This window comes from Chaetodon auriga, chromosome 12 (assembly GCF_051107435.1).
Source record: "Chaetodon auriga isolate fChaAug3 chromosome 12, fChaAug3.hap1, whole genome shotgun sequence".
NCBI lineage: Eukaryota > Metazoa > Chordata > Actinopteri > Chaetodontiformes > Chaetodontidae > Chaetodon > Chaetodon auriga.
The window spans coordinates 22,356,977-22,377,068 of record NC_135085.1 but is presented as its reverse complement, the minus strand read 5'-3'; the positions used below and the strand labels follow the sequence as shown (position 1 = coordinate 22,377,068).

The 20,092-nt window shown below is 45.4% G+C and overlaps 1 protein-coding gene across 6 annotated transcripts in view; it reads right to left on the bottom strand.

Annotated features, from left to right (window-relative positions):
- The window catches only part of svilb (supervillin b), a 36,050-nt gene that overhangs the window by 2,431 nt on the left and 13,527 nt on the right, over positions 1-20,092 (bottom strand). Inside the window, exons 13-40 of one of the 6 annotated variants that reach the window (XM_076744717.1) lie at positions 19,440-19,731; positions 18,631-18,696; positions 16,572-17,286; positions 14,509-15,013; positions 13,069-13,198; positions 11,660-11,716; positions 10,528-10,605; positions 9,792-9,939; positions 9,236-9,331; positions 8,886-8,966; positions 8,455-8,632; positions 8,191-8,363; positions 7,785-7,940; positions 6,863-6,999; positions 6,219-6,366; positions 5,906-6,051; positions 5,017-5,192; positions 4,765-4,912; positions 4,200-4,479; positions 3,798-3,949; positions 3,433-3,538; positions 2,589-2,796; positions 2,348-2,481; positions 1,991-2,146; positions 1,730-1,873; positions 1,400-1,521; positions 980-1,135; positions 560-581 (exon numbers count right to left, since the gene is read on the bottom strand). In XM_076744717.1, the coding sequence (XP_076600832.1) occupies positions 570-581; positions 980-1,135; positions 1,400-1,521; positions 1,730-1,873; positions 1,991-2,146; positions 2,348-2,481; positions 2,589-2,796; positions 3,433-3,538; positions 3,798-3,949; positions 4,200-4,479; positions 4,765-4,912; positions 5,017-5,192; positions 5,906-6,051; positions 6,219-6,366; positions 6,863-6,999; positions 7,785-7,940; positions 8,191-8,363; positions 8,455-8,632; positions 8,886-8,966; positions 9,236-9,331; positions 9,792-9,939; positions 10,528-10,605; positions 11,660-11,716; positions 13,069-13,198; positions 14,509-15,013; positions 16,572-17,286; positions 18,631-18,696; positions 19,440-19,731 (4,900 nt within the window). In that variant the 3' untranslated portion in view covers positions 560-569. The remainder of the gene's footprint in view (positions 1-559; positions 582-979; positions 1,136-1,399; positions 1,522-1,729; positions 1,874-1,990; positions 2,147-2,347; positions 2,482-2,588; positions 2,797-3,432; positions 3,539-3,797; positions 3,950-4,199; positions 4,480-4,764; positions 4,913-5,016; positions 5,193-5,905; positions 6,052-6,218; positions 6,367-6,862; positions 7,000-7,784; positions 7,941-8,190; positions 8,364-8,454; positions 8,633-8,885; positions 8,967-9,235; positions 9,332-9,791; positions 9,940-10,527; positions 10,606-11,659; positions 11,717-13,068; positions 13,199-14,508; positions 15,014-16,571; positions 17,287-18,630; positions 18,697-19,439; positions 19,732-20,092) is intronic. The other 5 variants (XM_076744715.1, XM_076744716.1, XM_076744721.1 and 2 more) reach the window with 5 other exon arrangements.

The window sequence follows — 20,092 nt, the reverse complement described above, 5'->3', positions numbered from 1 at the left end:
TAAAAGTGTTGAATCCCAGGTTTATCATCAAAGGCATGTAGAAGCTCATTCCTGCTGGGGAAAAAAAGAAGATAAAAATGAGAAATATTAGAAATAAAACCAACAGCCTAATCGTGTCAGCTCTATGGGATGCTATGTGATTCAGCTATCCAAATTTAACGCTGGCCTCGTGTGACAGTTTCATCGTTATCAGTTCTATTATTTTGCCTTTTTGTCCGAGCAGGAATGAAGCCGACAGCCCGTTTGGGTCAGTTGTCATTTTAAATTTGTTATCTACTGTGTGAAAAAGCCGGAGTGTTAAATGCTTTGTGACCGCAGCTGATACAAAGGAGCAGTCGGTATGAATCTTTTCAGACGTGATGGTGCAGCCGAGCGTAACGCTGTCCTCCTCAACCGGCACCAAGCTCGAGAAACAGGAGTGAAACAGGAGTGAAACAGAAGTGAAACAGGAGTGACCGAGAGTGTTCAGATCCACACCGAGAAAAACAGAGTGCTGACGTGCTCGAGAGAAGGAGAGGCTCGGAAAACGCTGATGAATCAAATGAGTGGCTCTTCTTACCTGAATGCACCTACAGCTTGGGCTGTAAAGTGAGATCAGATGGAGTTAGGATGGGTGACATGAATGAGGTTCTTCTGTGATGAACTCTTGTCAGTCAGTCTCCATGTTTCTCTGCCTGAATGATGGATGTCTTGCAGTGCAACGTTTAGTCAGTTATCTATGAAATACACCACTGTCAGAGTTTTTACTGTCCTGCAGTGGAGTTTTCCTTTTAAAGGTAACGATGGGAGAAATCATTTACCCTTGAATCTTCACTTCTCCACATCATCATGCTCTAATTTGTCCAAAAAAATGTCCAAAAAAGTCTGATAAAGGGAGGGAAACATGCTCTCTAAACACAGATCTTCATTTCCAACCCTGACTCCAACATTAAAGCAATAAATTAAAATAAAAACCGCAGGATTATGTGTGTTTACCGACCTCAAAGTCCTGGTCGGACAGGTAGAGCTCCAGGCGGAGCGGGTCGACTCCCTCTGGGAGCGGCCGGGCCTGCAGCTGAGCCAGAGGGAAGGTGTTCTGACAGAGCCGGGCCAACACGTCCTCCACCAGGATGATCTGGTTACACACCTCCGCCTCCTGCAGCCACAACATGAAGCCCTTTACACTGACAGCAGGTGTCTGCAAGCTGTGCGTTTTCACTATGAGAATACCGTATGTAGAAAAGAGATGCGTTTGTGTGCAGAGATTGAGGATAAAACAAGAATAACGAGGAGATACGTGAGCAGACCGACTGAAAACCCTCCTCACTGATATCATGATACAAATGAGAGCATGTTTTAACATCTTCTATGATTCACTGATTGGTGTACAGCCATGATCTGATGTTAGGTGCACGCTGACCCTCTCGGTGATCTCAGCCACGTCCTCTCTGTGCTCCCAGCTGGGAAACATGTTGGTGAAGGTGAGTGGCTCCAGACCAGCGTGGATCAGGTACGACTTCTGCGGCTTCTTCTCGTTTTTCTCTGCAGCACAAAAACGCCACAATAATTCTCACCTCAACTTACAAAAATTAATGGCATGACTAAAATTTGTCTAAATCTAAATCCTGCAGGTTAATTTCAGCAGGTTTAATTAAAATTGGGGATTGGGGACAAGAATATATATAACATATATTCTAACATACTAATAATACATCAGTCCCGCTCTCACTTGTCATTTCATCGCTCTAACCTTTGCAGTACTGCAGCACGGTCTCCATGGCACATTTTCTGTCTGCATCCCAGCGGATACGAGCCGAGCCGGTGCTCTCGCTGTCCTGAGGCCACCAGCCCTGCCACAAGTAAACCTCGTGGAAGTTATCCACCAGGAACAACGCTGCCGGGGAGAGAAAGCATTATAGCGCCACATGCGGGTAAGACGTGTACACATCGGGCTGATGTAAACACTCCATCGTGGTGCGTTTAGGGCAGTATGTCTGTGTCCAAGCCTCACCAGGCTGCGGTGTGTTGTACAGGTCTTCCTGCAGGAAGGGCAGGGAGCTGACCAGGTCTGGAGCTCCGGACGGGTGGAAGGACTCGTTGGCCACAAAATCTCCAGATGTGCTGCTCAGCTGGAAAAGCCGTGGGGTGAAGTTAAATTTGCCTGGATCTGAAAAGGAAAATCAGACACCAAGATGAAACGAGATCAATCGTTCCTCCAGGTTTAGCTTGTCACCTCGATTTGGGTCAAAATGCATGATCCCTCTCATTTCTGCCAGGACAAACTAAATAACTCTGTGTCAGCTGAGGCCTCGTGTCTGACTGAGAGACAGTGAATGTGCATCGGTCAGTACACGGGTACAGACTGTACCTTGCAGCATGCAGTCGTAGGCCTTCCTGTCTTTTCTCCCCAGAGCCTCCCAGAAGCCCGGAGGCTCCACTCCCTCATCACACTCATGGATGGTCACCTTACTGCTGCTGTGGAGACCCGCCTCCAGTGGGCACCTGAGAGAATCGACCCATGAGCAAGAATAATTAATGACACAGCCGCTGACCAGTCGTGAATCGCTGCTGATTGAAAGTCATCCTGCAGCGTCCTCATGCAGACTCACTGTTCTTTGATCTTGAGCGCGGCCGTGTTTCCGACGCTGCGAGTGTGTAGCTGCGACTTGCAGCCGTGCCACAGGTAGATGATGGCCTTGTTGATGTTGAGCAGGATCATGGAGGCTCTGGAGCGCAGGCTGCTGCAGTGACACGCCACCTCCAGCAGGTGGCCCTCCACCGGCACCTCGCCCCGCACGCAGTACAGACGCCACTCACCTGCACAGGGACGAGCAAGTGAATATGATCAGAGGAGGGATAAGAGGGGTTCACGTTAAATTAAAAACAGCATCATGTCCTTCACTTTCACACCGGTGAAACTCTCATAAGAACAGGATTCATTTTATTCAAATGATGATGACTTCTTTTAGAAAATGTAATTCAGATCTAATCAAATCAAATTCAGATGTCAGGATTATGCAAAATAAGTGCTGAGTTAAGAATTCCACACATCAGATTTGGAATTAAATTATTGCCAGACTTACTGTATTATTGCTTTGCGTTTTATAAATTGGTACAATTTGGCACAAAGGTTATAAAATGTTTAACTTCAGCAGTTGATGTTTTACAAGGGATATTAGTTTTTAACTGCTGCCTAAAATTAAAAAAAATATGCTGGAGAAATAATGTGCTGTTGGCAGATTTTGGCTCAATCTTTTGCATACAAGCAAACATGAATTCATCATTCCCTCAGTGTTCAAGAAAAACGTCTGTCCTGGTGAAATAATCTGCATCATTGAGGCACTAAACAACCACTTTGCCTCGCAGAGGAAAATGACAGGGACCTAACTTTTTAAACCAGGAATGGCCATAGATAATTAACCAGCATGAAAAGCAGAAATGTGAAATGTTTACTCTGAGTGTTCTCCTCCTCTTCCTCCCTCTTGCCAGCGTGGACGATCATCCCACCGTTGAAGCACTGCAGGAAGCATGGAGGCTCCTTTCCCTGCTGCACCTGAACCTGCGACACACAGACGCAGGAAAGCGGTTATGAAGCTAATGCAAACACAACACATTACGCACAGAGAATCTGGAGAAGCTAGTACAAGAAACCAACATCAGGGAACATCTGGAAATCAGTCATTGAGTTGTGATGCTAAAAAATCCATACTGATGTTTTCTCCCACACTCAGTCCTCAGTGAGAGGGTTACTGTGTTATAGAGGCAGCCTTTGGCGTTCATTCATAAGCGGTTTCTGTTTGGATCATCCGGTCCTGTACCTGTGCCCCTCTTTCCTCGTCCAGCTCCACCGTCATCAGCGCTGACGTCCCTTTCTCGCTGACGGTGGAGTGTCGACCCTGCCAGAAGAAGTAGCAGCATTTCTCCTTGCCCGGCCCGCTGCTCCTCGCCTCGGGGTTCTGCCTGCGACCAACTGGGACAACGCGAACCAAAACCACTCTGAATTCCAAATACTGTTAAATATTAATGTTCTTATTGCAGCAGAACGCAATTTTATCTCTTTGTGGAAAGTGAAATTGAGGCTTTTGAAAACGGCTATGACTAATTCCAACACCAACGCTCAATGCTCATTTAATAATTAAGTATATCTGAAACGCAGCTGTTGTTTTATGGGGGTTATAAATTGCATCTGGTGATACTGGAGTATGATACCGGTGACGAACCTGACGTGCTGACCATGTATTTCCACTTGACCACGTAGGCGTCGCCCTCATGGAACTGGCCGATGCTCTGGCGTGGCAGACGGCTGTAGTCGAACTCCAGGATGTGCCAGACGTCCACTGACGCTGTGCTGATCTCCTGAGTCCTCATGTGGTCCTCGGTCTCCACCGGGCCGTAGCCGCGGCCGACATTTACCCCGTCCAGGATGGTGGAAATAGATGACTGGAGCATAGGCAGCATCAGGGCGGCGTCGTAAGGCCGGCATTCTCGCCCCGGGGCCTCCTGAGAGAGGAAAGGGGAAATGATCACAGATAAGAGTCATGATGGAAGTGAATTTTAAGAACTGATAAAGACAACTTCCATCTGTAACAGGCAGAATAAACCACATGTGTTATTGTTTTAGCGGTCTGTGGTAACACATGCACTCATTCTTCTGGTTTTGGTCCCAGTGGGTAACTGACAACATTAACTGAGCTTGAGTTTGAGCCACAGTCCAATAAATAAACAGAAGGGGAGACTGAGAAAGCATATGTGTGACTTGTAATGCACTAAGTGTTGGATTTGCACCTTCTGCTCAGGTACGAGCTCGCCGCCTTCCTTCGGCGATGGCAGCTTCGCTTCGGTCCAGTCTATAAACTTCTCCTTGAACAGGATCGTCTCGTTGTGCTCTGTCAGCCTGCCGAATATCGCCCAATCAGGACGGCCCTGGCCCTTCCTATCAATGAGCACACAAAGAAAAGAACATGAATGTAAGTCAGTAAAATGTTACTGAAAGAGAAGACAGTGGTGTGTGTGCACGCGTGTGTGTGTGTTTCCCACCTGGGGATGAGCGTGTTGCAGCCTCCAGGGTCCAGCGGGTTGATGTCACAGCAGGTGTAGTCGAACATCCCGTTCCAAAGGTGTTTGGCAAGCTGGAAGGCCACTTTCCTCTGGGCCAGGGTCACCTCTTTACCGTGCCACACATACACCTCGCTGCCAAAGTCAAACACCAACACCTGCAGCAGCAACAGACACGAAGGGAAAGCATCGACGGTCATTTTTGGTCATTCGTCCAAGTTAACTAACAACACACAGCTGCTTTATTCTCAATGAACGTTTCTGCAAGCACCAGGTGGACACTACTAATTAATAGGTAGATCCCTTTTAAACCAGGACCCGTCTATATTCAATGTATGTAATAGCATGCAGAGTGTGATATTACATACAGTACAATAGAAACTAACCGATTTGAAGTCAGCTCAGGCAGATTAAAGGCAGAATGAAAAATAAAATCCTCCGTCATTCATATGCAAAATAAGAAATGTTACTGCAGTGCACTTCTTGGTCACAGCCCCAGTTTCCTGAGCCCATTTGATTTTTCCAGCAGCAGCACTGCACAGATGGATGTGGGAGTTACTCGCCGTGGCACCTGCTGTTGCTAAGCAACAAATTAAAAGCAGCTTGAAGGAAACAGCTCCTCTTAAAAAACTGAAATACTAGAAATATTGACATTAAGAGCTCGGTGCCTTAAAGGAAATGTCCACCATCAGATACTCCTGAATTGAATTATACCACAGCATTGCTGGTGCTGTCTTACATTCTGGTGAAGAACAGTTTCCAGAGTCGGCCAAAGGCACTGCTCCTATTCATCTAATCCAGGTTAAAAACACTGACAGCACAGCCTTTCCGTTCAAATGTAGAAACAAGAACGGATGTTGAGACCACAGACCTCCTTGGACTCCAGCAGAGAGCAGCGAGGGACCTTCCCCCACTCGTCATCATCGGGAACCAGTTTGTCATCCAGCAGTCTGAAGATGCAGTTTGTTTCCACGATGGCGTTCTCAAACTGCTCGTCCTCCTCTGGTGGGCCTGCCGCTGTAGCAGGATTAGACAGACAGATATTATTATCGTAACTGTCTGCATGCATCCAAAAGCGCCCAGAGTGTCTGAACACTCACTGTAAGACAATTCAAACCCTCAAGTTTGAGGGCAGCAATCTGAATGTTCTAGACAAACTGAAATATCAGGGGCTCCTGTCTTACGTTGGTAAGCAGTCTGTCCTCCTAGGATCGTCCAGAACTGCTGGGTATCTGCACCCTGCGGGTTGACCCCTTCCTCGATGGTCTGCACCTGCTTCGCCCTGCAGCCCATGTCCTTCTTCGTCTGGATGAAGGTGGCCAAATCCATCGCCTGCAGGCAAGAAGCAAAGATCTGTTTTTCAACCTTTAAAAACGGTGTCAGAAAGGACTTCATGCTAACTTTGATGTACAAGGAGGAAACGGTACAACTTGAGCACACTTGTTGGGGGTTTTTGTGCATAAAATCATCATAAAATGGGTAAACAGGCTCAGGACGAGGAGCCAGAGAAGAAAAACAAATGTTTATTAGAAAGTGTCTAGACAGATCTCCTTTGGGGAAATGGAAAAGCTGTAGAATAGCCTGAAAGCATGTGTTTGATGAGGAGCACAGATGGGTATTTGTGCCTGTGTGTGTGTGTGTGTGTGTGTGTGTGTGTGTGTGTGTGTGTGTGTGTGTGTGTGTGGAGAATGGAAATGAGAGGCAGATTCATCAATGAATCATCTTTGTTCAAACGCCAGTTTGACAACAGTTGCGTTGATGGTGGACGTCCAAAGCAAAGGTCTTGAGTATGAGGCACAGTCTGTAATAATGCAGGCTGGACGCTCACCTTAGCCTTCTCGATCACATTGGAGAACTCTCCGATCCAGACGACGCAGTGCTCCGGGGTGACCAACAGGAAACAGTCGCCGCTGTTCAGTGATGACGCCCTTGGCTCCACTAGTCTGGTCTGAACGTGACGACGACCTGGACAGAATAAAGTTAATCATCTGCTGGGTTACAGCACAACTTTCAGTTATCAGCTCTGTCTGACTAAAAACTTCTAGTGGCAATAAAGTTAGTTTATGGCAAATACGCTTTTTCAAAGGAATAGTTTGACATTTTGGGAAATACGGTTATTTGCTGTTTTTGCTCTCAAATCTGTCTTTCAAATATGTTACAGCTCGCAGACAGTTAGCTTAGCATCTGGAAACAGAGGGAAACAGCTAGCCCAGCTCACTCTGAAGGTAACATCTGCCCACCTGCACCTGTAAGTGTAAAAACAGTAATTTCCTGGAATCTCCACTGGTTGCAGAGCAACTGCTCCTACTCAAGAAGTACGCCACATTTCCCAATATATCAAACTGGTCATTTAAATTGTGGGTTTACACTAGTCCTATTTATCTGTCTCTAAGACAAACAACACATTAACATAACCACATATAGACTGTCAGTGTTTGGCATAAATCCAGGTTTTAATTAAAGTTTAACATCCATTAACCAGGATTCATACAGCTTTTTAACAGTAACATTAAATTTCACTTTAAAGGTGCCTCAAGCAAAAATTTCTAGACTCTCGAAGCCTGTAACATCACATCAATTTTTTTCAAGGAGTATGTGTGAATTCAAGCATATTCCAAACTTTCAAGACTTTGTACGAGCCCTGATTATTAATCCAAGCCCTGGAGGTACAGAAAGCGACAGTGGCAAAGGCTCATGCAGGTAAAACCGATCACACATTGTAGCTCAGCGCTTTCGAACAGGGCTTTTACCTTTGATCTGCATCAGCATGAGGTTCTTGTACGGCACGGCGCTGTTGTTGGACATCTGCTCGGAGGTGTTGATGCTGCGCAGACTGACGCTGCTGAAGTTCTCTTTACTGGCCAGACCTGCCAGAGCAGCCTCAGAGTACTCAGAGGTTTTACTGACTGGAATGAGAAAGAGTGCAAATGTTCCAACAGTAAATTTGAAAGAAACTTATTCTCTAGTGTAAACGCTGCTACAGAAGTGGGTCATATGAGGCTGCATTCCAATTAGTGCCGTTTACTCAGTAAACAAAGTGCTGGAGATTGATGAAGTTTCATCGGCTGTAGCAACGATAATATCTCCAACTTTCCACTGGGATGTTTAATTTCAAATCACACATACATTAACAAACGCCCTCACGGTTACACTCACTCTTCTCAGCCTTCATCCTCTTGCTCTCCAGCTGCGCCACATTCAACCTCTGCTCGGTGTACTCGTGTCTGATGTCCTCTCTGGCCGCCAGCATCTTCAGAGGATTTCTGGACGCCTGGACGTTCCTGGACGGACGCACCGAGCGCTTATGCTGCACCATGGCCGAAGTCAACCTGGAAAGGGAGGAAAGTGTGTGAGCATACGTGCAGGTGGTGCATGACGTGCGTGGGTCATCCATCATTTGAAGCTTTATTATTTTCTTACTTGGGGCCCTGCGAACCGAAGATGCTGTCAAAATCCTCGTTGATCTCGATCCTGGTGGGCACGCGTGGAAATTCAGCGACGCGTTTGTAGAACTTGGAGAAGATTTCGTCATCGAGCTTCATCACTTCCTTCACAGCCTTCTCGGTAACTGTTATGGTGGTTTCCTGCAGACCTGACACTACGCGACAAAGAAAAACAAGAAGCGGAACTCGATTAGGCCCTAACACGATAAGAAAATCGATGCACAAGGGTCGAAATCGCAGCAGAAAAACAGGCTTGTGGAAAGAACTTGAAAACGTCCCCTCCAAATGAAGAGAAATGAAAAATATGACAGATTCTTTAGAGGTCTACTGCAGGTGAAGATGACACAAAGCATTTCTTTTAAGAAAAATATGACTTGGGGAGCTTACAGTCAGTAAAGACGTACGTACCTTTGCTATTCAGACGTCCCAAGAAGGTCTCCAACTTGTCTAGTTTCTTATCAGACTCCATATTTGGTCTGGCCTCAATTTCTAAAAGGGAAATAATTCAATCTCATTATTGGTGACATAAAACACTAAATTCTACATAATTTGGTCTGTTTTGATATGATTGTTCAATTCCGATGTTTTGAAGTTATTCATCAAGTGTTTGTTTGCGTGCTGTTGATGCACTTGTGCATCGTGCAGAGCATACGGTACGAACTTCAGAGACAAAGCACTGTTCTTTTCTGGATGAAGCAACAACAACTCTGCTGCGCTGAGGTGGCAGTGGTGACACAGGAAAAGCAAATCCTTCTCACCCTCTTGAGGTTTGTTGACGGCAGGCGTGCTGCTCTTCAGTTTGGTGGAGACTGGGGACAGGATGGGACTGATAACTGAGGAGGAGGCTGCCAGGCCTGCAGACAGAAACGTATATATATCAATTCACAGCGGCGATTTAGTCAAAACATAATGAGTTTACCACCTGTTTTTGAAAATACGTCATTAGAATTATCATTAAGAAATTGTACATTTGTCAAAAAAGATACAAAGACAGTATAATTTGTTTAGATGTTGTGCTTATGTTCAGAACTCAGATTCGGTGTCTCTTCTGAAATTGCACTGGACAACTTCACATGGTAGCAGCACTTGATGGTCAAGAAACCATCTGGATTTTGACAAAGATCAGACAATGATTTAATGTGACCTAAATGTCTGTAAAGAAGATGTTAGGGCACTTTGGGGGCCTCCAGATTTTCCTGCACTGTCCGCGAACAAAATGGGTGTATTTATAAATAAAAATGATGCCCAGTGGCATTTTCAAATGGGGTGCACCTCAGTGAAGACGGGTGGATAACAGCAGGTCTGTGCACTGACCTTTCTTGACCATACGTGCAGCCACGGTGTACTGAGTGGAGTCGTTGGCCGCTCCTTTGCCCTTTGTCTTCCAGGCATCCTCACGAACCGAAATCATCTGTTTTCTCTCCTCAATGGTCATCTGGGCCTCGATCTCCTCCCCCACCTTCTGTACAGACAAGAGGAAATGGAGCAAATTATCAAATTCTGAAAGATTATTAAGTTAAAGTGGCAAGTCTTGCATGCAAAGCAAGGAATTAATCTCTGCACAGTGAGGCTGACTGTCTGATGTAATTTCAGCATTTTTCAGTCATGTTGGAGTTAATTTCTAAACAGGTTTAAGCACTGCATAAAAACTTAAAACAAGGTTGTGTACCCAAACCAAAAGGCTTCCAGACACCTCTGGATCTACTACTTAAGAGTCAGAGGACTAAATCACCTCTTGCACAACTTCACTATTACATGTGACAACACACCTCGCTTGGGAGCAACTATTCATGTAGCCACAGTCTCAAACCAAGCAGATATAAAAAGATTTGATGCACTCAAGCGTGCGAGGTGCATGTCCTTTGTAGCCTCTATGATCTACTTCATTCCACTGATGAAGTGATGGCTTTACACTGAGCTGTACTTGTGCAATCAGAACCAAATAAAACTCAACAGCACCCAAAGCGCCCGTCACACCAGTAGCCGCAAACCAAGCAGAAGAGATAAGACCCCAGTACATGCAGAGCACTCGAGCGTGCCAGGTCCTTACCTGGCTATGATGGTCAATATACTGACACTTTTGGCCAAGGGAGATAGGAGGAGAATAGGTGGAAGAGAAGACAGGTTCCTGAGGATATAGAGGTGGATGGACACGTGAAAGAAAGGAAAGGAAAGGAGGAAGCGGAAGGAAAAACGATGAGCATGCAGATGAAGGAAGATAAAGGATGGATGCAAAGGAAAGAGGGCCAGAAACTGGGAATGCAACATGACTGTTAAACACTGGCTATTCTTCAACTGCCAGAGCTAATCTAAAAGCTCTGCAAGCACAAATGAAACAACTTGATGACACATTTGAACATGTTTTTGGAATATACATGCACAATGCAAATATCCATATGTTAGACAGCACAGTAGTGAAAGTCATTAAAGGCCATTGAAGACAATGTGAAGTTTTACTGTTAGAAATGAAGCTGTAAACGGCAAAAGCCATGTCCCCTCTGCTCCTCGGTAAGCTGAGACCGGCACAGCTTGTCACAGGCACAGAAGGTCACATATCACATTACCAGCGCAGTGAAACCACAGCTTAAAGCTTAAAGGTGCATTAAGTAACAATTGGTCTTGAAAGGCAATATATCTACATAATCTATATATCTAATCCACAGTAGAGGTTCCCAGCATTTTATCTTGTGACTCTTTCAAACAATACAACTCAGCAAAGGTCACATATGTTTGTGGCTCAGATTATAGAACTATTGAATAATCTTTAAAGGCTTTAAAGATCCAGTATGTAACAGGAAAAAGGTAAATGGTCTAAAAAATAAAGACAAAATTATGACGGAGAAAAGATTTTTTCTAACCTTCCCTCAGATTGAGAGTTACAGACATTTTGTTCTCAAGCCAAAAAACAATTAAAAAGCAACTGAAGATGTTTATCCAAAAGGCAAAACAAATGGATTTCACTTTGAAGTGAATTCATCACTTGATGCTCCTTTAAGACAGAATTGGCAAAAAGCTGAAGAAAGCTTGGAAAAGTTCCAGCATCAGAAACTTTCCAACCACTATCCCACCATTTCAAGTGCAGAGCACCCAAGACCCACAGATTCAGGAGAGGCAATCACACCAAGCTGTGATTGGACAGCACAGGTCCCACACAAAGCTGATTGGTTTAGGGTTGGTCTTACCCACAGCTGTTCAGACACAGACACAGCGGAGTAGTCCTGAACGACCACCCCTTCCTCCTGAGGGGTTAAACACAGGGGAAGGACTCGATCAGAGGGAGGGAGGGGGGGTCGACCATTGTTGCTCTAATGGGTTTAGGGGTGAGACCGCCTGGAGGATTACCATGCAGGGTTTAAGCAGGCAGTTTCACCCAACAGAATACTAATGTGAAGCAGATGAGCTGCAGTAAAAAGTGTAAATCCTGAAATCAGAGGCTGGTTGAACTTTAATTTAATTCCAGCTGCTGTTTAAACCAAGAGAGATGCATAGAAATACATGAAAGTGATTCTTGAACCATTTCCTTCTCCCAAATAAGCTTTCATTATTGAAACTTAGCCTGAAGCTTACCCAAATCTGATCTTGTAAAAAAGGAGAATCTATTCCCCAAACCCCAGACCGCTAATTCTACGAGCAGACTGTCCCATATGCTTCCTGGTTTATAGCCTATGGGGGCTGGATGCTACACTGATCTGGACCACTGGGCTCAAACAACAGATGGACTAAAGGAGGAAATGAAAGGAGCACTTAGCTAAAAAGAGGAGGGACAGGAGCTGGCATGGTAACCATGAAGGAGGGGGGGTGGGGGTGGTGGGGGGGCTGGCACTTGTGTTTTCTCTGGTTATTTTGGTAAAGCTGTTAAACCATTATACCAAGAAGCGTGACATTTTTGAGAGATGGATGCATTTTTTATATTCACAGTCCAAAAATATTTACATAGGCTCGAATGACAACACAGTTTCAAGTCACAGGTGGGCCGCCGATTGGTCGAAGTTTCAGGGATCTGTACCAAACGCAACTTTACAAAGATGTAGCTTAGAGCAAAAAACAATAACTCTGGTTTAACAAAAGTGTTTGCTTGGTTCAATGCAGAGGATGATCCACCAACTGCGTCCAAACCACCGTATTTAAAGCAATGTGACATCACAATGACCGAGGTTAACGACAGGACAGAGGCAGGGGGGCAGGGGAGCTGCTGTGCACACCTGAGCTGCAAAGACTGAGATGAAAGCCCTGCAGAATGTAAAATCAGGCCCACAGTTAGTCCCAGTTTGTGGGACTGGTTTGTTATCATTGATGTCTAAAATGCAAAAAACTAAAATTAGATCTGAAGCACAAAGTGGGGCGAGCACACATTTATTTTGCTGCTTGTGCTGTTTGCTATAAAGGACACTGCTGTGCTGAAGGTAATCCAGACAAAAAGGGAAAACAGTGAGATGATGCCCATCGTTGACATGCTTTGACGATAATAGGGGTAACAGATCATATTGAAACAATAACCACTTCTTAAAATGTTTCCAAACTGTATATATATTGTGCGATTGTGGGTGTGAACATGAATTTGAAATGCGAACGCTGTGCAGAACAGACTGACCTTCTGGCAGGTCGGCTCTGTCTCCCATAGTTGAGGCTGCTGCTCGGTGGACGCCACCTGAACCACTTCCTGTTTCTTGTTGATCCTGTTCCTCCAGTCCTCCTCTCCACTCTTCTTCAGCAGTGCCACTCTGATGTAGACAACGAAAAATGTATATTAATAAGAGACTGTTCTTGATCACACCTTGCTCTGCCACTGCTAAAATGTAAGCTACAGGACACAATTTATCAGAATTACTATGGGAGTTTATTTTAGGGGCTGACAGTTACTGTGACCAATGTGTCATCAAAAAACAATCAAACAAAGGGAACAAAAAGCTGCGCCTTTCCATTATTTACATACAGGTCATAAGAAAAAAAAAAATCTTTCAAGGGTGAAAAACCAGGTCAGACATTTTTGCTCTGCAGCCAGCGAACGTGATTGTTGAAAACGGTCTATAAAGCGCTGATAAGGGATGGCTGAGGGGTAAAAGAAAGTATGTCATCATCTGTGCAGCTGGAGTGTGGACAGGGCAGAAATGAGGGCATTAGGAGGAATCTGCTAAATCTCCGAGGATCTCTCCGGTCCACACAGCTCTCTGCTGACTGGGAGGAGAAACACTGTGTTGCTAAAAATGAATCTCTCTCACCTCCAACATTTTAATAGGGTGGAACAAACCTATATACTGCAAGGAAGGGAAGGGCAGACAGTGACTTCTGCCTCATTCTGTCAAACAGTGCAAATATATGAGGCATTGGCTTTTCACCCAGCCTGCAGAAAATCTCTCAGTGTCTGATCTCTGCTGAGTTTTTACTTTTGTAAATGTAATCAAGGTTGACTTGGAGCAGCAGCTTTGCGAGGTGTCAGTTTTTAAGGAGCACTTTACCCCTTTGCCTTTATCTGCCTTTGCTTTTGTAAACAGGCTATTATTTGAGACCTGGTTTTTATTTGAAAAGTCATTGTGATGGCAATAGAAACGTAACGTATGAGTCCTCACTGCTGTCCACATGTTCTCATCTAGAGCTGCAACGATTAACTGATTAATCAATTAGATGCCGGCTCTTAGATTAATCGCCAGCTATTTTGATGATCGATTGATCGGTTTAAGGGAAATAAAAGCCAAAATTCTCTGATTCCAGCTTCTTAAACGTGAATATTTTCTGGTTTCTTTACTCCTCTATGACAATAAACTGAATATCTTTGGATTGTTGACAAAACAAGACATTTGAATGTGCCTTCTTGAGCTTTGGGAAACAATGATGCAAGTCAAAGTGCACCAGTTTAATTTTCTTTAACTTCTGCCAATGATTTCTGTAATCTTTTAATGATGTTAAATCAGTGTTTTTGGCAGCTACTGTCAGCTGGCAACTTAGCCAGCCAACATCAATAGTTGCAGCAATTAACCCAACAAGTAATGTGTTTCTAATATCTACAAACCCTCACTGTTCAGCTGTCACTCACCTCTCCTTGATGGACATCTGTTTGGAGGACATGCCGTCAGACAGAAGGTCTCCAGACCCTGTGGGGGACAGCAGATCTCCAGAATGGACACTGTGCCTGCTGAAGTCCTCGGCGTGGTCCGCGGACTGGGACTTGACCAGCGCCTGGGGGAAGGACTGGGGTTTAGGAGGTGTCTGTGGAGGCACCTGGGGTTTGGGCTGAGGCTGGGGGGCTGTCTGTGGGTAAGGCTTAGGGAGCGGCTGGACGAATCTCTGAGGTTTTGGCTGTGTTTGTGGGGACTGAGAGAAAGGTTTGGGGTACGTTGGTGGCGGCTGGGAGTACGGCTGGGGCTGGATGTCGGACGGGGGTTTGGGTAGGGTTGGAGGAGGCTGCTGTGTGAAAGGTTTTGAAAGAGTTTGAGGAGGCTGGATGCTGGTTTGCTGCTGGCTGCTTGAAACGTGAGACACTGTCCTGGATGACACTTTAGCTATCAGTGGCTTCAGTGGCGCAGGATGATCCGGCAAGTCTGAAAGAAAAGCATATAGTATATAATCATGTAGTCCCAACACCTCAGACTTCAATTATTTATCATACAGTATCTTGTTTTTTTACTGATGTCTCTTATGGTTACACAATCCCTTCTGCTGTTGTAACACGGCAAAATTTTTCTCAATGTGGGATTAATAAACGATTACTTATTTTGCCTAATCTAAAAGGTACAACAAAACTAATCGGAGCATTAAAGTATGGCGGTTTGGAACAGTTTGTACACACCCACAAAGTCCTGAAACGAAGATCAGCCAAAGTGAAAAAGTCCTGTCTGGGTGTAACATGGGTGTAATGGACCCTTAAAATCTATCTTGAAGCTCCTTGAGACAAAGCAATTTAAGATCTGACAGGAGGGACTGGGACTGCTAACAAAGGTCCCCATCCTACTGGGAATGTCATGGTTCATGGTCAGTGTCTTAAACCACAGGGGTGCAGCAGAGAAGAATTCTCCACCCCCCTTACATCCATTTTTTACTTACTGTTTCATTACTGTAAATACTGTATGGTAATTTTTGTAGGGAAGAAATGAGATTAGTATCATACAACATGCATATGCATATTCTGCATCAGGTGTCTGTGGGGACTAAAATCTGTTCACATATTCACAATTTGACGACCCATCTCCAACATTAACAAAACACAACACCTTAGGCTTATGACTTTGCCTTTGTTAAGGTCAGGGAAAGCGTTGGTGTTAGGGCCCCCAGGGAATTAATCTGAGTCAATGCAAGTCCTTCTACCCCCTGATACTAGTATAACAGACTGTACTTTAGTGAAGATCTACCCATGCAGAACTAAATAAGAGCACAGCCAGAAGACAAGGCTTTCATTGTGTCCTTCCTGTCCTCTACCTGCTTCATGTAAGTGCTGGCCAATTGTTCTGCACTCTCACTGAGTGCTTTCATCTTTTTGTGTGCATGCATGGGAAAAGACCACCCCGATACACATTGTGCATTAGCACATAAAAAACAGGTCAGGCCCATTATACTGTAGCATGTGCACGGCTAACCCACAGGCGTAATATGGTGCAAGGGGACCACAGCCCCTTCATAGGCCATGACAGTGAGCACACACAGTTCGACTGAAAATCCTTGATGTCTGTTAGCTGACAAACAACTTGTTTAGAAAGGCTTTCCTCTTTCTAGACAAAGGGAGCCACGAGGCAAATGCATGTAAAAATATGCTAATTAGATGCAGCTTCTGACGTCTGTCTCTCCTTCACACACTCTCTCGCTCTCTGTATCAGCCAAATCAAACACCCCCAGCTGGGACGAGTGTGTGTGCAGCCGGCAGAAAGCAATCGTGCGTGGGAGCACGCTGCATGAGACAATGAGGATAATGAGAACACCTCCTTCCCTAGACATTGCTTCCGCTTTTTTTGTCACTCCCTTTCTCTCCTCTCTTTATGTCTGTTCAATCCTAAATTGTCTTCCCACATCCCTCCTTTAATCCTCAGCTATTCACACCTCTCTATTATTCTTTCCCCGACTCCTCTCTGCCTCTTTTCTGTGTGAGACATTGGAGAAGTCTCCTACCTGAGATGCCAGCCAGGCTCCGGCCGCTGCTCCTCTCCTGCTCCTGTGTGGAGGAGCTGTGAGCTGTCTCTCTCAGGTAGCCTCCTCTTCCTCTTTCTCCCCCCTGTACTCTCTCCCTGGTCTCCTGGGAGTCTCCGTCTGCGGCTTTCCAGCTGGGCAGAGGCTCTGACTCGCCCCTCTGAGGCTGGGGATGCTGCTGCCGCTGCCTGCCGTCCCGGTCGCTGTCAGGGGAGTGTGGCTTTCTCTTAATGCTGCCGTCTTGGCTGTCTTCTCTGGCTCCTCCCTGCTGTCTCCCCCTAACCTCCTCCTCCTGATGCTCTCTCCTACCCTCCTCCTCCGCCTCCCCCGGCTGCCTGTGACCAGCAGAGGAGGTGGGAGGAAGAGGAGCCCCCACTCTCTCTCCGCTCTCAGGGACGAGAGGGGAGGAGTTGAGCTCAGGCTCAGGGTGGCCAGGGTCCCCGCTCTGGGTCATGGTGAAATACCTCAACGCCCTCTCCTGGTGGCTGGTTGTGGTGCTGGAAGCCTGTTGGTGGGCAGGGATGTAGGGGACAGCAGTGGACTTCCCTGGACGGAGACCGTCATCATCGCTGACGCCGCCGCCGCTGGCTGGCGTGATGGTTACTGCGGTGACGGAGGCTTGGGAGGTGACGGCTGCCACAGAGCGGACGAGGGAGGCTGACAACGGCTCCAGTTTGATCTCACCTCCGTTTTTCAGCTGCAGGAACAGCAGGAATCATGTCAGAAAGTCAGCATGGATGGATGACAACAGGAGAGGTGAAGGGATTGACACAGAGAAGGAATGGATTAGGCTGAGGCAAGGAGGTTAGAGATTAATAGAGGTGTGTGTGGGTGTTACAGTAGTTATAGTGTGATGAGCAGATGGATGGATGGAGGAATAAAGTGGGATGAGAAAGAGGATGAGAGGTAGGATCGAGATGGATGGATGGATGAGGGGAAGGACGGCCGCAATCGAAGCAAATTAGGGAAATGATTTCAGGTTTGCTCACGACGCTGCAGCAACTCTGTCATTCACAAAATGGCAGCAGGAAGCACAGACTTTAACACAAATGAAACACAGAGCCAAAACGGACACATTGAGTCTGAATATTTATGTTCACTCACAGTTTATGAACGACAATCTGAGCTATGTCATTCATAAACTATTTTCATATCATAATGGCATTCATCTTGGCGGTCTGGTAACTTCCATTTTATTTGCATTTAACCCATTTGGTTTGCACAATGCATGACTTTGTCAGTGGTGTCCTTAAGGGGGAAACCTGGTATATTTCAACCTAAAATATTTCCCATGAATGTGGCCATTGTGACTCTATGGGTCAGGAACTTGATCAGGAATGTCTGGATGACTAAAGTGAATAAAAACCTTTTCACCTCTGAACCAGAAACAGTACCTAACTTCTACTTGATACCACTGCACTGATACTGTGATGACAAAAACTATATTTTGGTGCTTTCGTACAATATTTTAGTGATGTGACCTCAGAGAAAAGGCATTTATTATTCATTTGATTCAGCTGGAAAGATCAAATAAGTTCAGGAAATTTGACTGAAATAATTGATTTTGGTTGCAACACGAGGTCTGTATTGACTCTCACACATTTCTGCACACCGTCAGTATCAAGGCCATGATCGATCCATATACTTATTCCCCAGGTAAGCATTTTTGCCAGTTTATTCAGGTTGGGAGGAGGCCTGAATAGACTAGCATGCAGCATTTGCAGTCAAATATTCCCATGCTTGTTATGCAATGAACGAGCATGTCACAGAAGCTGCTCACATCCAAAAATTAGGAGCCGAGGAAAACAAACAAGGCACCCTAAACTTTAAAACCAATTCCTCGTGACAAGGCAACATATCTACCACAGTCATTTCAAACTTTAAAATACACACTGGGTTGCATTTATGGACATCATTAAGCTCAGCTCAGCTACTGTAAGCAAGACAACAGCGGTCACCGGCAGGACCAATCTGATCTATCAGTAGCAGGATCATTCGATGCAACCAATCGGAAGCTCCGTACAGGCAGCGGGTTTCTTACATGGTCTCCCTGATTGGCCTCTAAGTCACCGTTACACACTGCAGAGGTTACCAGCAGCTCAGCTTCCTGTGTGAAGACCAGTGATTGACTATGACTCACTGCTGAGAATACGGTGGAGGTGAATTCAACCTGTTACGAAACATCTGACGCTGTTTTCCTTGCAACAACATGTCCCATGTAGAGTGGGAAGGAATATCAGTTCTTATCTTATTTTTGTACTGACCTGTGCTTAAGTGCTTAAACGTCAGTGGAGGGAATTATAGGATCTGGAATTATGGGATGCAAATATACAATTTCTACACAGAAGACAATATATATGTACGAAGTTGTGACACGTCAAATACAAATACATTCCCTCATGATTACACAAGCAGCGCTGTGGCTGTGGGCTGCTGCACCAACAGACAAAATGGTTCCCCTATTTACATTATTTCTGGGCTTCCATATGTGAATTGTTGGTGATTTGTGACATCTAGAGGCCACTGTATTAAAAAGCAAAAGTAGAATAAACTCTGTGACCCCTGTTCATTTTGTCTGAGTTTCTCCCAGCTGCACAGAGAACGATGCCATTCATCCATCACGCCCCAGTGGAAACTGGTACACTGCAAAACACACTGCAGTGAGTGACCTGGAAGTGAATTGTCTGTTGCTTCAGGCCTGTTTACTGTAAGGAGATCTTACACATCTGTTCTACTGGAGAAGAAATGTTATTAGATGAAATAAGACCTTCTTTGATCTTGAGAGGTTTCTTCAACATTAGGTCACATTTTGTTCATGAAACCTGCCACATGAGATAAAACCTTTTTTACCTGCTCCACCTCCCCCTGGGTAATGGGTTGAGTCTGAAACCGAGTGTTGGCCCTGCGCTGGCGGGTGTCTCCTCGGGCTGCCTCGGCGGTCTTGCCTGTAGGGTGAGACAGGCGGTTGAAGAGGGCCATCTTCTCAGCCAAGCTGAGGGTGGACAGGTCAGGCTCATCAGAGCCGGGCTCCTGGCCATCTCCCTCCACACCAGCACTGGAAGCCTGAGCTGGTTTCTGGTGTTCCTGGGTCCCCCTCTCCTGATCCTGCACTGTTGAGCCTGGCTGAGATGAGGCCTGGATGCTGGGTAACGACAGAGGGATGTCAGTGAGGCATAAACCTTCTCATAAGTACTTGATTTAAAATGAAAGCTCATCTTTGCGGACTGGAAAGTGTTAATGTATGTGTATGAAAAAACCTGGTCCAAACAATTAAACAGGTATTGTCACCATGCCTGCAAAAGGATGGCGGAAAGTTTTTTATTTATAGATTTTTAATATGGGAGGATAAGGCATCTAAAATTAAACAAGAGTCAGATATATGGTACTATGTTCATGTCAAGAATAAAACACATTACTGAATTACTTTCAAATATCCTATGACATGGATGACTGAGAATCTTCACAGACAAAAATATTTGAGTATTTTATTAAAAGCTTGTTAA